At 39.5% G+C, this 16,500-nt stretch overlaps 1 protein-coding gene across 28 annotated transcripts in view; it reads left to right on the top strand.

Moving 5' to 3' along the window:
• Positions 1-16,500, top strand: part of LOC146897987 (uncharacterized) — a 45,296-nt gene that overhangs the window by 15,732 nt on the left and 13,064 nt on the right. For all 28 annotated transcript variants that reach the window (XM_085735390.1, XM_085735400.1, XM_085735404.1 and 25 more), the window contains one exon: positions 13,442-16,454. In XM_085735390.1, the coding sequence (XP_085591516.1) occupies positions 13,464-16,454 (2,991 nt within the window). In that variant the 5' untranslated portion in view covers positions 13,442-13,463. The remainder of the gene's footprint in view (positions 1-13,441; positions 16,455-16,500) is intronic.

Genomic DNA, 16,500 nt, shown 5'->3' with positions numbered 1-16,500 from the left:
TCAAACTCTCCCCAACTTGGCTTTTTGTTTGTCCTCAAACAAATCAATTGAAAAGGAAACTAACAAGGCTTTGGACAAGGTTTTCAACATGGTGTCAAATAATTCAAAACAAAAATAAACAAATGGTGATTCAAATAAGATCGCGTGGACAAGCATGAAGTCCTCCGCTACTCTAAATTCAAACTAAGAATGCGAAAAATGTCCTAAGCACAAACTATACATCATAAACTTCAAAACATAAACATATCTATCTATGAACCACACCTAACACACTTCTTTAAAAGTAAATATAATGATATGATAACAATAAGTGAGGTCATGAACACAGATCCAACAATCATGCTAACATCCTATTTAAGTTAGGTGTCCATCCAAATATCGTCTCAAAAAGCATAAAAGCATGGATCAAAAGGTCTTGCAAGGGTTATAACTTGGCCGGGCTACAAAAGAAATGTCATATGTGGGGCAATTGATCAGAAAGCCTATCAAAGAGGAACATTTTTTTGTATCACAACTTGAAATCCATATACTTCCCTACCAAGAATTACAACCTTTGGTGATTAACAATCAAACTTATAACCTTGACAACTTATTCTATTTTTGATTTTTTTCTATCTTTTTCTCTTCTTTTCTTTTTCAAATGTACAATTTTTTTCTTTGATTCAATGTTGTCAGGTTATTTTAACACTTTCACCATAAACTTGACATATAATACCTCCTTTTCTCCCCAACTTGAATACAACAAAACTCTAATTGAATGTTCCCCTATCCTAAGGCAAGGGGCAAAGTACAAAGAGGTTAAGGGTTCAACAAATTAAAAATTATCAAAGTCCTTACAAAGACAAGCATGAACTGGATTTATGAAAAATTTCAGACAAATTCACTAAGCATTGTGCTTATGAATATTGACAGTTCATGTTTGAGGACTTGATTCATTAGGCTCAGATTGGGGTATCAGATACTCGCTCTTCTCACAGGTAGGCTTTATGTGGTCAAGTAGGTTACTCTTAATTCAAAAAGTGCCTTGATCCTTTCCATGCTTTCACACAATTCAAAATGATTATCAGATTTAACATAACTAAAACAAGTTAGACGGTGATTATCGGTCTCCAGCATATATACAACAGATTGAAGCTACCTCACATTTATGTTAAGTACTAAGTGGTTCAAAAATATTTATGTTTATGTAAAGAATTAAATGATATATGTTTTGTGCAAAGTACAAGTTTCAAATTCTTATTAAAAACCTAGAATAACAGGAAACCAATACCTTGGCCTTATGCTTTCTCACAAGTAATATCATTATCACTCACCTGCTTTTGCTCAAACATGGCTCCATGGAGCACTTTAAAATTTATTGTTCATGAGCAATTTTCTTTTGAGAGACACAAGCAAGATGTAAACAAAAAAATTCATCCAAAACATAATTTAAAATCCACAAGCTAAATTATTAAACCATAATAATATAAAGTACTAAAGTATCAGGTCGAGCACTAAAAACCACAGTGCTCGAAGAGTACAAAATATAACCAAAGTGCAAAATACAACCAAATTAAATAAGTTCCAACATGAAATAAGGAAAGCAAAAGTTCGAAAGCGAAAAAAAAAAAACATCACTAAAAAACCATGATCACATCACTCCTCCACATCATCATCTTCACCTCCAGCATTTTCAGGCTCAGGTGTAGCTTCATCATCAACAGCATCTGCCACCCCCACATAAGGATTTGGCCTGCCCTCAGGCCAATGAACATAGCTCTGGTACTGGTCAGGTGTCATGACCGGGTAATCAGCATTTCCCGGATACATGTGAGCATTGTAGAGGTCCTGGTGTATGCCCATGTTGCTCCTCCAAATTGCCTCATTTTGATCCATTAAGAAGCTATTCTGGTCCCTCACGTACTGGTTATGCATCTGCTGCTCCAGCATGAAAGTCTGCAAACCTGAAAAATCAAAGGAACCAGGGCCCTCAGATGGGCCACCCTCATCATCATCAAAGTGGCTTTGGGCACATCACTGCTCTCTCTTCTCCCAGGTGCGGATAGAAGTATCAGTAATGGTCCCCTCAATGTCTTCATCAAAGGGTCCAGTAATGGGTACTCCATGGGCCTTAAGCAAGGCCATGATAAGTCCGGGATAGAAAAGTGCAACCTTCTTAGCACCGATGGCAACCTTTAACGCCACAGCCTTCAGCTCATTGGCTATTATGTGAGCAATATCCACCTTGACTTTGTTCATAATACACCAGATGAGTGGTAGGACAGCTTTTGGGGCATCGGATGTATGGGCTCGGGGTAAAGCATTGTGGACAAGAAATTGGAACACTAAGCAGGCCTTAGCATTCATCTCTTTTGTGAGAGCATGCCTGATCTCTCCTTTATCATTCTTTACAAAGAACCTCCCCTTGTTCATGATGTCACGCTCAATTTGCTCATAGGACCAGTTTCCTTGAGCATTTCTCTTAGCATAAGTACACAAAGGATGGACAGTTGGATCTTCTGAAGGTGGAAGGACTAAGGGATTGCCTAAGAATTCATTGATTGAATCCCTATCAAAAGGGATTTGCTTCCCTCTCACATATGAAGTCCAAGAAAAGGCATCAACAAGGGTAGTGGGTGAGGCATCAGGTGTAGCATTGCAATAGAACTCCTTTTCTAAATCAGTGTTAATCTCAGTTGTAGGAAAAAGGAGTTTATGCCACTTACGATCAGTGAAAATGTAAAGGAGGTCACAATGTTCACCATCGGGGTGAATGTCAAAAGTTTTCTCGTGCCAGGTTTTGTATTGAACCATCTTCTTAAACCTGACAGAGTGAACAGGGGTGGGGAAACGTTTTGGGGCAACAGGTGTGGCTGAGGTCGAGGCAGCTTTGCCTCTTGGACGTTTGGTTCCGGTAGTTTTCTCAACATTTTTAGGTGCCATCTGCAACAAAACCAGGAAAAACCAACATATTGCATAGAAAATATTAGCACAAACTAGAATTGGTCATTTAAAAACATCAAAAATTTTGAAAATCTGGGCAAGTATGAAGAACTACGCTATTAGCGCCAGCCACGCTAATAGCGAAATTTTCTGGAAAAATTTCGCTATTAGCGTAGATTTCGCTATTAGCGTATTTCTTCGTACCTGCAATTTTCAAATTTTCAAAATTCTTGTTCCTGCAATTTCACAGCACAAACCAGCAATTTTCAACCCTAGGTTTCATCCTATGTCTCTAAAATACAATATAATCTTGAAAAGGAATCAGAATCACAACACTGGCACACAAATCATTCAAAACCCTTATTTTTCAATTTTTACAAAATGAGTCAAAATCAAAAGATGAATGTTTGTTGCATGTGGGTTATGATTCTTGTTCCTTTTCAAACTATAATTAATGAATAACAATCTCTAATCACAAAGCAAAATTCTAACCCTAACCCTAACCATTGTTAATCATGTCATACCATGTATTTCTCAATTCAAAAACAAGGAAAGGAAGAAGAATCAAACCTGTTAGTGTAGTGATTGGATGCAAGCAAAAATGAATGATGCAAGGATGAATGCTTGGAACCAATTGAACCACAAGAAAAGGGTTTTGATTTTTTAGGGTTAGTGTGTGAGTGAGAGAAGTTTTTGTGTGTGAGAGTGAAAAAAAAGAGAATGAAACCGTAAAAAGGGAAAATGAGGGGTTGTGGGAAGTTAATCCCCTGGGCCCACCAAAAAAATTTTCTCCCACGCCAAACCTACGCTTTTAGCGTAGCTTTCTGTAGCTCCCACGCTAATAGCGAAATTTACGCTATTAGCGTGATGCTTCAGGATCAATTTTTTTCTTTGTTGTTTCAATTCAGCTTTCAATGCTTATATACTACTACTATATGCAATAAACATTAAAAATACTTACAAAACTGGGTGTGCCTCCCAGCAAGAGCTTGTTTTACGTCCTGAGCTTGACGCATTTTGAAGAAATCATGGCTCGATTAGTGAAATCGTCGTCAAACACCGATCAATTTCACCACCGAAGTAGGGCTTAAGTCTCTGCCCATTCACAGTCCAGTTGGCTTTTGTGACTGGATCCTCAAGTTCAACAGCTCCATATGGTATGACCTCTTTAACCATGAAAGGTCCGGACCACTTAGACTTCAATTTGCCCGGAAACAGTCTTAGTCTTGAATTGAAAAGTAACACCATTTGCCCCGGCATGAATTGTCTCAGAATGATCTTCTTGTCATGATACTTCTTGGTCCTTTCTTTGTAGAGCTTTGAAGATTCATAAGCTTGATTTCTCAATTCTTCAAGCTCATGCATTTGAACTTTTCTTCTTTTACCGGCCTTCTCTTGATCAAAGTTTAGGAACTTCAATGCCCAAAATGCTTTATGTTCGAGCTCGACCGGTAAGTGATAAGATTTGCCATAGACCATTTGGAAAGGAGTGAGGCCTATAGGAGACTTGTATGCAGTCCTATATGCCCACAAAGCTTCATCAAGTTTGGCCGACCAATCCTTCCGAGATGTAGAGACCGTCTTCTCAAGTATTCGTTTGACCTCCCGGTTGGAAACTTCGGCTTGTCCATTCGTTTGCGGATGATACGGTGATGCTACTTTGTGCTTGACTCCATAATGATCTAGGGCCTTGGCAAGTTGTGTGTTGCAAAAGTGTGACCCTCCATCACTAATAAGAACTCTTGGTGTACCAAACCGGGTGAAAATATTCTTCTTTAGGAACTTCACTACCGTCTTGCTATCGGCTTTAGGCGATGCTACGGCTTCCACCCACTTTGAAACATAATCAACAGCTACCAAGATGTACTCATTTGAATATGATGAAGGAAAAGGGCCAACAAAATCTATACCCCAACAATCAAACACTTCCACTTCAAGGATGAGTTGTAGAGGCATCTCATTTCGCTTTGACATTGATCTGGTTCTTTGGCATTCATCACAATGCTTGCAATGTAAATTGGCATCTTTGAATAGAGTTGGCCAATAGAACCCAGATTGAAGTACCTTTGCGGCTGTTCTCTCCCCGTTGAAGTGACCTCCATAGGGCGAATTATGACATTGCCATAGGATCTTTTTTGCCTCTTCATCATCCACACACCTACGCAAGAGATTGTCCGCTCCAATTTTGAACAAGTAAGGCTCATCCCACACATAGTGGTTAGCATCATGGAGGAACTTCTTGCGTTGTTGCCATTCAAAATCTTTCGGAATGAACCCGGTTGCTTTGTAGTTCACCATGTCGGCAAACCACGGTCTCACATTGATTGCAAGCAACCTTTCGACGGGAAATTCTTCACGAACTTCCGGTTCATTCTTGGTTACCTCATTGTTTGTCAACCTTGAAAGGTGATCAGCTACAAGATTCTCCGTGCCTTTCGTATCTTTGATCTCTAAGTCAAACTCTTGAAGCAACAACATCCAACGGATGAGCCTTGGCTTTGAGTCGGACTTAGTAAGGAGATACTTGATAGCTGCATGGTCAGTATAAACAACAATTTTGGAACCTACAAGGTAAGAACGAAATTTCTCCATTGCATAAACTATTGCAAGTAACTCTTTTTCGGTTGTGGCATAATTGATTTGCGCCTCATTTAAAACCTTACTTGCATAGTGAATAGCATGAAAAATTTTGTCCTTACGTTGACCCAAGACCGCACCAACAGCATAATCACTTGCATCACACATTAATTCAAAATTTAAATTCCAATTAGGAGCAATGATTATTGGTGCAGTGGTCAATCTTTCTTTCAAAGTTTGAAATGCTAAAAGACATTCATTATCAAAAATAAAAGACTTATCTTTGTTGAGCAAGTTGCTCATAGGCTTTGCTATCTTTGAGAAGTCTTTAATGAATCTCCGGTAAAATCTGGCATGCCAAGAAAACTCCGAACACCTTTGACATTCACCGGTGGTGGAAGCTTTCCAATAACATCAACCTTTGCTTGGTCTACCTCAATACCCTTAGCAGAAATCTTATGACCAAGGACAATACCCTCGGTAACCATGAAGTGACATTTCTCCCAATTGAGCACCAAGCTAGTTTCAATACACCGCTTCAGCACGGCATCCAAGCTATTCAAACACATATCAAATGACGAACCGAAAACTGAGAAATCATCCATGAACACCTCCATGCATTTACCAATAAAGTTGGAGAAGATTGCTTGAACACACCGTTGAAAAGTTGCGGGTGCATTACACAAGCCAAATGGCATTCTTCGATACGCAAAAATACCAAAGGGGCAAGTGAAAGCCGTCTTCTCATGATCATCTGGGTTTATGGCGATTTGATTATAACCGGAGTAACCATCTAGGAAGCAATAAAAGGATTGACCGGAGAGTCTTTCAAGCATTTGATCCATGAAGGGCAAGGGGAAGTGATCCTTCCTTGTTGCTTGATTGAGTCTTCTATAATCTAAACACATCCTCCATCCGGTGACGGTTCTAGTTGGGATCAACTCATCTTTATCATTAGTGATCACCGTCATTCCTCCTTTCTTGGGAACTACTTGAACCGGGCTTACCCAAGCACTATCCGAGATAGGATAGATCATGCCGGCTTCAAGCAACTTCACTACTTCCTTTCGCACCACCTCTTTCATGTTTGGATTTAAGCGGCGTTGTGGTTGTGCTACCGGCTTGTAGTTTTCTTCCATCATAATCTTGTGCATACAATAAGATGGACTTATCCCTTTCAAGTCGGATAACTTCCACCCTATCGCTTCCTTGTTGGCCTTGAGGACCTCTACCAACTTTGTTTCTTCATCGATGGACAAGGAGCTACTAATGATCACCGGTTTTGTACCATCTTTCTCAAGAAAAACATATTTCAAATTAGATGGTAAAACATTTAATTCTACCTTGGTGTCATCAACTTTTGCTTCTTCCTTGGATTCTTCTTTCAAATCTTCAAGTATGGCTTGATTAGGAAGAACCTCCTTCAAGGAATCTAGCTCCTTCAAACACTCTTCAATGGCACTTGCTTCGTCTTCATCAATAGCATTGAGTGCGTCCACCAAAGCACTCTCAAGGGGTGTTCTATTGTGCAATCGCTTTCGAGTAGTCAAGATGACTTCTTCGGTTGCATCCATTTTGAAACATGCACCCTTGTCTTTCGAGTACTTCAAGGCTTCTCGGATGTTGAAGGTAACCTCTTCATCATTTACCTTGACCTTCATGATATTATCATCAAGATCAATCATCATCCGAGCCGTTTGCATGAAATTCCTTCCCATTAAGATAGGCACATCCTCATCTTCTTCGACATCCATAACCACAAAGTCAGCCGGAAAAATAAATTTGTCCACTTTTACAAGAACATCTTCGGCCATACCTAGTGGTTTTACAAAAGATTTGTCGGCCAATTGCAACATCATCCTAGTCCGCTTTATACAAAGGTCACCAACTCTTTTGGCAACGGACAAAGGCATGAGATTGATGCTTGATCCAAGATCAAGTAGTGCTTTACCTACATGTGTTGTGCCAATAGCTACCGGTAGAGTGACTCTTCCCGGATCTTGCTCTTTCTTAGGCAACGTTCTTTGAATAATAGCACTACAATTGGCATCAATTTGGATCGTCTCTTCATCGTTGACTCTTCTTTTCTTGGAAAGGATATCTTTCATGAACTTCGCATAGACCGGCATTTGCTCCAAGGCTTCTGAGAATGGTATATCAATTTGCAACTTCTTGAAGAGTTCAAGAAACCTTGCGTATTGCCGCTCTTTGTCTTTCTTCGATGGAGCATGTAGGTATGGTAAACGTTGAGCCACCACTTGCTTCTCAACTTCTTATTTCTTCCCTTTATCTTTCCCCACATCTTTATTCTTCCTCTCCATCTCCTCTTGTTCCACTAGTTCTCTTTTTTGATTTTTTTCTTTTTCAACTAATTCTTCATTATTCTTTATATACACTTCCTTCTCTATCTCTACAACATCCTCCTCGAACTTCTCTTTTACCTCCTCATTGACAACTTCATCATCCTTCTCTTCAACAACAATATCTACACCTACCCCTTTACCTACTACTCTACCACTCCTTGTAGCAATAGCTTTTGACTGCTATGCCTTGTGATGCTCCTTAGGATTTGGTTGAGTGTTAGCGGTGAAAGTTCCCACTTGCGGAGGACCTTGAGCCATTTGTTGTGCTAACTGGCCAACTTGCGTCTCAAGGCCTTTGATGGACGCGTCGGTATTTTTCTGGTTAGCCATGGACATTTGCATGAATTGCTTCAAGGTTTCTTCGGTGCTTTGGGAATTGTTAGGTTGTTGGGGGTTATTTGGTGGTGGAAATTGGTATTGATTATTGAATGGTTGTTGGAATTGAGGGAAAGGTTGTTGGTAGAAGTTTGATTGCGGATATTGGTAGTTATTGTTGTAAGGTGTTCTCCAAGGTCTTTGTTGGTTTTGATTGGCCGGATATCTTCCTTGGAAGTTGGAAGTACCCGGATTTTGAGCTTGTTGTGAAGTTCCGGCTTGTTGTGGTTGGTTTGGTCTTTGTTGGTTTCCCACATAATTCACCTCTTCTTCAAAAGATCCGGGTGTGGGACAAAAGCCGGTGGGATGATCTCCCGTGCAAAGCTCACAAGCATTTACCTGAGATGTTCCTCCTTCTTGTTTGAGAGATTCAAGAATTTGTTTTGGCATAGCTCTCATCTCCTTTTGCATGGCTTCTATTTGTTGAGTGAGAAGCTTATTTTGAGCCAAAACTGCATCGTTTGCTTCTAGTTCAAGGATACCGGCTTTCCTTTGATTAGGATTCCGGTTGTGAGAAGATTTTCTTGTGTTGAGAGCCATTTGATTAATGATTTTGACAGCATCAGCTGGACTTTTCAAAGCAATAGATCCTCCAGCACTTGCATCTAGCATCGTCTTGGACATGTCTTGAAGCCCTTGACGAAATAAGTAGATTTGCATCTGGCTATCATAACCATGCTTAGGACAGCTCCTAAGCAAAGACTTGTATCGCTCCCAAGCATCACATAAAGACTCACTTTGACCTTGAGAAAAAGTTGTGAGTGATGTTTTAGCTTCAAGATGCCTATCCTCCGGAAAGAACCTCTCTTGAAATATTTTCTCCAATGCAGGCCAATCTTTCATCAAAGAAGTAGGTTGATCTAAGTACCACTCCTTAGCCTTACCAATCAAAGAGTGAGGAAATAATTTGCAAAACATTGGTTCTTCCTCATCTTCCTTCATACCAAGAGTACCGGCGGTAACATAGAAATTTGTGAGATGCTTGTAAGGGTCTTCATGATCTATTCCAGTGAATTGATTCTGAGTTATCAAATTTATCAACCCCGATTTCAACTCGACTTGCTTGGCATTTTGATTACCAAGGTTAGCAAGCCTTCTTGGACTAACCCAACTTGGAAGAGCATTCTCATCTTCATTAGCCATAGTTACTATAGTTTCCCTTTCCGGTGATGATGGTGGAGTTGTGTGTAGAGAACCACCCGGAGTAAGTGTATGAACCGAACCCGAAGGAGAATGAATAGAACTAGATGATTCCGGCTGAGCCAGCCTAGCTAATCTCTTAGCTTCCTTTGCTTGCTTCTTAAGTAACCTAGCAGTTTTCTCTATTTCTGGATCAAATTGAAGGTCTTCTTTAGAAACGGTACCTCGCATAAACAAAGTTTACCAAGACTATACCAGGTGGTTAGCATCAAAAATAATGAATGATATAAGTGTATGAGTATATGCATGAAAGAATTTTGTGCAAAATTGACTTAACATGACAAAATTGTTTCAAAACTTATAACATAAAATACGCTACTCCCCGGCAACGGCGCCATTTTGATGTAGGATTTCTACATGTCATATAACTATGTACACGTGAGTATATATAGGATCGTTTTCCACAGGGAGTTGCGGTATATCATAAGCGTGTTCACAATCTTTCACATTAAGGTATCATTTATAAAACGTTTGTTTGTAACACTATATCCATAGATGACAAAAGTAAAAACGAGAAGAGATCGAACTATTTCGCTTGCGGTATAAGATAACGAACAAGCATAACAGCAGCAATCTCTCGATCGATTAACAGACTCTAGCTTTATAACCAATATTATTACAATCATTTCTACAACATCCTTCGTGTCCAAAGCGACATCGTTATTTCTAAGTTAGCGTTTAAACATTCGTGTCCAAATCCCTTAAACGATAACAAAGTCGAGCGGATAACTTAATCGACCGTGTCCAGCCTGATTAAGTATCCGAAAGCATTAAAATCTTGATTAAAAGTAATTATCAAAGGTTTACAAACTTGTCAAGAATGATATAACATAAGATAGATTGTTAATCTAGTTCTAGATTCAAGAGTTCGTGTCCAAATCATCTTGAATCTCTTTGAAAGCATTAAAAGCAAGAATAGCAACAATATTGAATCATTAAGCTAGAACCTTATATATTAAAAGATCAAAAGATTACATAATAGCTTGATTGTTACCTCAATACTACAAAGAAGGTGATAGTTACACATAGACATGTAAACTAATGCAAGGAATGAAGGAAAGATGAAGATTCCATGCCAAGATCCTTGATGTCTCAATGAATCTAGGGTTGAATCTACTCCTTAATCACTTGCTTTGTGTTTCTCTCTTGGAAATAGCTCTGACCTCTCTCTTAGAATGTATAAAAATATCAATGGAATAGTGAATGACCTAAAAGAGAGGTAAGAATGCTATTTAAATGGGCCTGTATTTTTGTACCTACGCTAATAGCGCCTGCCACGCTAATAGCGTGGTAAGTCGGCCTATAATCTGGCCAATGGGCTGCTGCCACGTTGGCCTTGCCCTGCTTCTACGCTCCAGCCACGCTAATGGCGTAGCTTTCTGGACTTGTTACGCTAATAGCGTCTCTCACGCTAATGGCGTGGTTCTTCATGGTCTGCTACGCTCCAGGTACGCTATTAGCGTACCTTTCTGGAGTGATTACGCTAATAGTGTAGCTTATGCTAATGGCGTGTTCTTCACAAGTGCTCCAGATTTCACGCTCCAGGTGCGCCATTGGCGTACCCTTCTGACCTTGGGCTTTTCTTCCTCACGCTAATAGCGTAGGTTACGCTAATGGCGTGGCTTCCTTGAATTTTGACTTTTCTTGCTCCTTGCTTGTATTTTCCTGCACAACAAGGGTAGAATAAGGCTCAAAAGCATAAATGACGTATTAACACAATATTTGGAGTTTTCCATAGAGAATCTTGCAAAACAAGTCACTAAAATGCCGAAACTCCTATATGAAATATATCACTTTTAAACACTTATCACCCGGCTCATTCCCACCCTATTGTTTGAGAACTACGCGGATTCCCTCGAGTCTTGGAAGCACAAATTTTTGGTGCTCTGCCCTTTGAGCCGTCGTGCTCACGAATGCATTTGTCGCGTTCCCTCCACTTATCCGGAAGAGGAAGCTGACTCTGATGACCCTTTACCTATTACCGGCGGTCCTCTTACTGCGCTGGCGTCCTCAGAGGAAGTAGTTCATCGATCTCTTTTTTCCCACTTTTGGTTCAGAGATGACTTTGATAAACCTACCTCCGCTTATTCCTTCGAAGACACGGACCTTAACCCGTCAGGGAGGTGCTTGAAGTTTGAATTGGAGCGTTTCGTCGCCTCTTGAGCTTGAACAAATTCCAGGCCCTAAGCATCCGTGGGATCCTTCAAAAACCATTTCTAAACCAAGATTCATGGATACTGGGCTAGTAATCCGAGGGAGGGATACTGCCCACCGCCGGGAGATTTTTGGTGTGTGAGGGGGGTTTGTGAATTTCCCTTGTCGTTTCTTGTTACAATTCTCCTCTGATTATTGGCTTACTCTTTTATTTTCTCTTCTTTACAAATTCCATGAAGTACTTAGAGCCTGTTTGGATTAGCTTATTTTAGAGCTTATGCAAAACAACTTATGCATATAATTATGCTTTTATGTATTATTTATAAGCTTGTTAATGTAGTTTATGAAAACACAACTTATGAAGATACAATTTTCGTTAGTAAGAACTTATGAATTAAAATAAAAACATATTTATGCGCATAAGCTCTTTTTCATAAGCTCAATCCGAACGGGGCCTTAAACACACTGTGGGCTATGAAGCAGGACGACGCCACTCCTACTGCTATGGACGGTGTCCCGCAAGCCGAAGATGTGGAGTGGGTTGTTCTTCCTGAGGCCATTAGGCCATTACCATTCCTGTTGTGAAATAGGTGGAGTCTTCTTCTTGGGATAACTCACGGCGCCGCGCGAGGGATACTCTGAAGTCTTTAAGAGATTCTGACCCTTCGAGGGACCTCCGGAAGGGATCCCACAAGGATTCCAAGGATCGCTCAAATCTTCCTCAAGGGCCTCCAATCAGCAGGGTAGGAGGCCGAAAAGGGATGTTTCTCACAATGATAAGGGAGAGAAGAATGACAACAGGGAGCGGTCAAAGAAGCTCCAGGCTGAGGATAAGGGGCCTTCCCACGCTGGTAATCTGAACATTGGTCGAAGTGGCCTTCCCACGCTGGTAATCTGAACATTGGTGGAAGTGGCCCAGTGCCACTTTCCAAGTTGCTACTACGACGTCTGATCGGGTGAGCTTGGAGCCCGTATTTTAGCTTCCAAGTATCTACACTAGTTCTCTTCCTAGGTCTAGGGATGATTTTATGCGCGTTGTGACGCCCTGGGACCGGAGTTACTTCAATCGCTTGGATGTTGTGCGTGTGTCTATATTGGTGGTGGTGGCAGCGACTCAGACAGCTGCTTCGACGACCTTTACAAGAACCAACGAAGTAAACTATTAAAAACTAGGGTTAGCCTGAAGGTGGCTAAACCCAAAGAAAACCATGCTCTTGATACCAATTTGAAAATGAATATTTCTCATTGTAAATGAAAAGGTTTTAACAAATCAGAGATATAGTCTAAATAGCAATGTAATCCTGTAATAATCCGAAAGGATACTAACAAATCATATTATATTGAATATCCATCTCTCAAAATTGAAGGAAGTATATTTTTTTTCCAAATTTATTTTAAAAGTAATTTTAATATATTTATATTTTTGTATTTATTTTACTTCAGTTGTATAGTACAATGTAAGAGTATGAAGAGTGCTAGAATTGCATTCCGTAACACATACTTATTAATACATTCACTCATATTGGTTGAAATTGAAACAGGCACAAACAAATTATGTGGGACTCATGAGTTATACAAACTAATAAGGAGTGTATTGGAAAGTTTGTTTAAAAGGAGTGTGTAGCTAACATTTGTATTAAGTATATTATTGTGCTAGTTGATCATAACAAAGAGATTAGTCAACCCCACAGTACTATGCTAGTTGGCTTGCTGTGGCCCATGCGACCATGCCTCCCATTTTTCTTAGACTAATCAATTCATTAATGGGACAAAATTTGCTATTCTCATTTATTCGTGTTGTTTTCTTGTAAATTATAATCAACATTTTCTTACTGTTTGCATCCATGCAGAAGATGTAGTTGAGGATGAAGCATGGATTGGGTAACTTATTTCTATCAGTTGGCGTCACCTCGTGTAAAAGCGTGGCTAGAAAGACTGTTCCTGGATCACTTGAGATTGTATGGTGAAAGAGTTGTGAAGCTAAAACATGGAATTCATAATCTCAAGAAAGCGAGATATGCAGTTCAACATAAAGTTAATGAGGAAGAGAATCGATATGATAGAGGAATTGCTGAGGAGATTGAAGAATGGATAAAAGAGGTGAATGAAACAATTTCAAAATACGAGGAGTTCATTCAAGACAAAGATCATGAATTTGCCGCATTTGACTGGCAAAGTGGTTGCCTTCCTAGATCAGGGATAAGGTTGCATCTAAGTAAAAAAGCACTTAATATTTTAGGGAAGGTTAACAAACTACAAGAAACAGCGAATCATGATGGTTTTTCTTATTGGCTTGGTCCAGTCTCCATGGCTGACTTTTTTGATAACGTTAGTTATGAAAGGTTTACATCAAGAGAGCAAACTATTGAAAAGATCAACGGATCATTCAAAAGCCCAAATGTTAAAATGATTGGTCTTCACGGGCTAAGTGGTGTGGGTAAGACCACATTGGTCAAAGAAATTGCTCGGGAAGCGGCAGAAGCATCGGAAGTGGCTAAGATGTTTGATGTAGTGGCTATGGCAAATGTAACAAGAAATCCTGACATAAGAAAAATTCAAGGGCAAATTGCTGACACATTGGGGATGAAATTGGATGAGGAAAGCGACATTGCAAGAGCTGCTCGAATACTTAAAAGATTGAAGAATGAGAAGGAGAGCATACTTATCATTTTAGATGATATTTGGGCAACATTAGACTTGAAAATGCTTGGGATTCCGCTTGCGAGTGGCGATCAAAATGGGGAGCATAGTAGGACGAAAACAATGATGGAAATTCCATCTCGGAATGTCAAAGAAGGAAAAGCCCCTCCTGAGCGCAGTGTGACAAAAATAGAAAACTACAATATGATGACATCCAAAAAACTCCCTAGTGCATCCAGTGTGGAAAAATCAGAGGAAACTCTCAGTTATTACAAAGGGTGCAAGGTTTTACTGATTTCTGAAAGCAAACAAGTGTTATTAAATCAACTGGAAGGGAAGATAGATTTTATCTACTTCATGGATGTCTTAAAGGAAAAGGAAGCAAATTCACTTTTCAAGAAAATGGCTGGAATAAGTGACAGAAATTCTGAATTAGAAAAACTAGCCTCTCAAATTGCCAACAAATGCAACGGGTTGCCGATGTCAATAGTCACAACTGCACGGGCATTGAAGAATCAGAGCCGCTCGGTATGGGAAGATGTTCACCTACAGCTTGAAAGGGGGCAGTTAACTGGAACATCTGAGTTTTCTACGAAGTTGAGTTACAATCTTTTAGAAGATGAAGAGCTGAAGTATATATTCTTAATTTGTGCTTGCATGGGTCCTGATGCATTGATTATGGACTTGGTGAAATACTGCATTGGTCTGGGTTTTCTTCAAAGAATTCATACAGCAAAGGAAGGTCGGGATAGAGTTTATGTGCTGGTTGGAAAGCTAAAAGTTGCTGGTTTGCTGACTGACAGCTATTCAAGAAATCATTTCACCATGCAAGATATTGTTCGGCGTGCGGCTTTGTCAATAGCCTCCAAGAAGAAGCATGCATTTACAATGACAAAGTTGAAAATAGATGAATGGCCAGATACGCTCGAGCGGTATGCTACTATTTCTTTGCATCATTGTCATATCATGGAGGGGTTTCCAGAAAGTATAAACTACCCCAGACTTAGAGTCTTCCAATGTAACAATATTGATTCACGTCTGGAAATACCAACTAATTTTTTCAAAGGAATGAAAGAACTCAGAGTGCTAATGTTGACTGGCATTCACATTTCACCCTCAGATTCATCAATTGCATCCCTATCAGAACTCAGAATGCTTTCTTTGGAGCAATGCAATCTAGATAAGAAGTTATCTATCATAGGTGAGTTGAAGAAGTTAAGAATTCTTAGTTTTTCAGGTTCTGATATTGAAAAGTTGCCCGATGAACTGAAGAAATTGAAAAAACTGCAAAGTTTTGACATAAGTAATTGCTCCAAACTTAGTGAAGTTCCATCCAATATATTCTCAAGTTTGACTGATTTGGAAGAGTTGTATATGAGAAATACCGACATTCAATGGGGAGTTGAAGGACAAACATACCCCAGTGGAATTGCTTGTCTTTCCGAGTTGAGATGCCTGAATCGGTTGACAACTCTGGACATGGAAATCCGAAATGCTTCCTATTTGCCAAAGAACTTGTTCTTTGATAAGTTACATAGTTATAAGATTGTTATTGGAGGTCCCACTTCAGATTCTGAGATGAATTTCAAGATGCCGGAGAAGTATGAAGCATCAAGATTTTTAGCAATACAGCTAAAAAATGACTTCGCCATTCATTCTCAAACGGGTATCAAGATGTTGTTTGAAAGAGTTGAACATTTGTTATTGGAAAATCTTGAAGGCGCGGATGATATTTTTTACAGATTGAATTTGAAAGGATTTCCATATCTGAAACATTTGTTGATTGTCAATAATTCCAACATTGAATCTCTTGCCAATCCAAAGGACAGGCAGCATAGGCAGCATATGGAGAAGGCTTTTCCTAAATTGGAGTCATTGCATTTGTATAATCTCGAGAACATGGGTGAAATATGCTCCTGCAAACTTTCAGCACCCTCTTTTGGTAAATTGAAAGTCATCAAGATTAATCATTGTGGTAGACTGAGCAATGTCTTCTCATTTTCTATGATTAGTCTCTTAACTGTTCTTGAAACTATCGAAGTTTCTGAATGTTATGGTCTGAAGGATATTGTGCTTGTGGAAGATCAGAGTAACACTGAACTTCTGAAGTTTCCTAAATTACGATCTTTGACTCTACTTTCTTTACCTGAACTAAATAGATTCTATCCCATTCCTTCAACAGAAGGAGAAGCTACAGAAGGAACGGAACTATTCCACAATAAGGTGGGTTAATGGTTTAAAATTGTATTGCTGCTTCGTTTATCATTTA

Source organism: Medicago sativa, chromosome 8 (assembly GCF_051527215.1).
Source record: "Medicago sativa cultivar Bolivia chromosome 8, Bolivia_mono, whole genome shotgun sequence".
Classification (NCBI taxonomy): Eukaryota; Viridiplantae; Streptophyta; class Magnoliopsida; order Fabales; family Fabaceae; genus Medicago; species Medicago sativa.
This window is presented reverse-complemented; position numbering and strand designations above follow the sequence as displayed.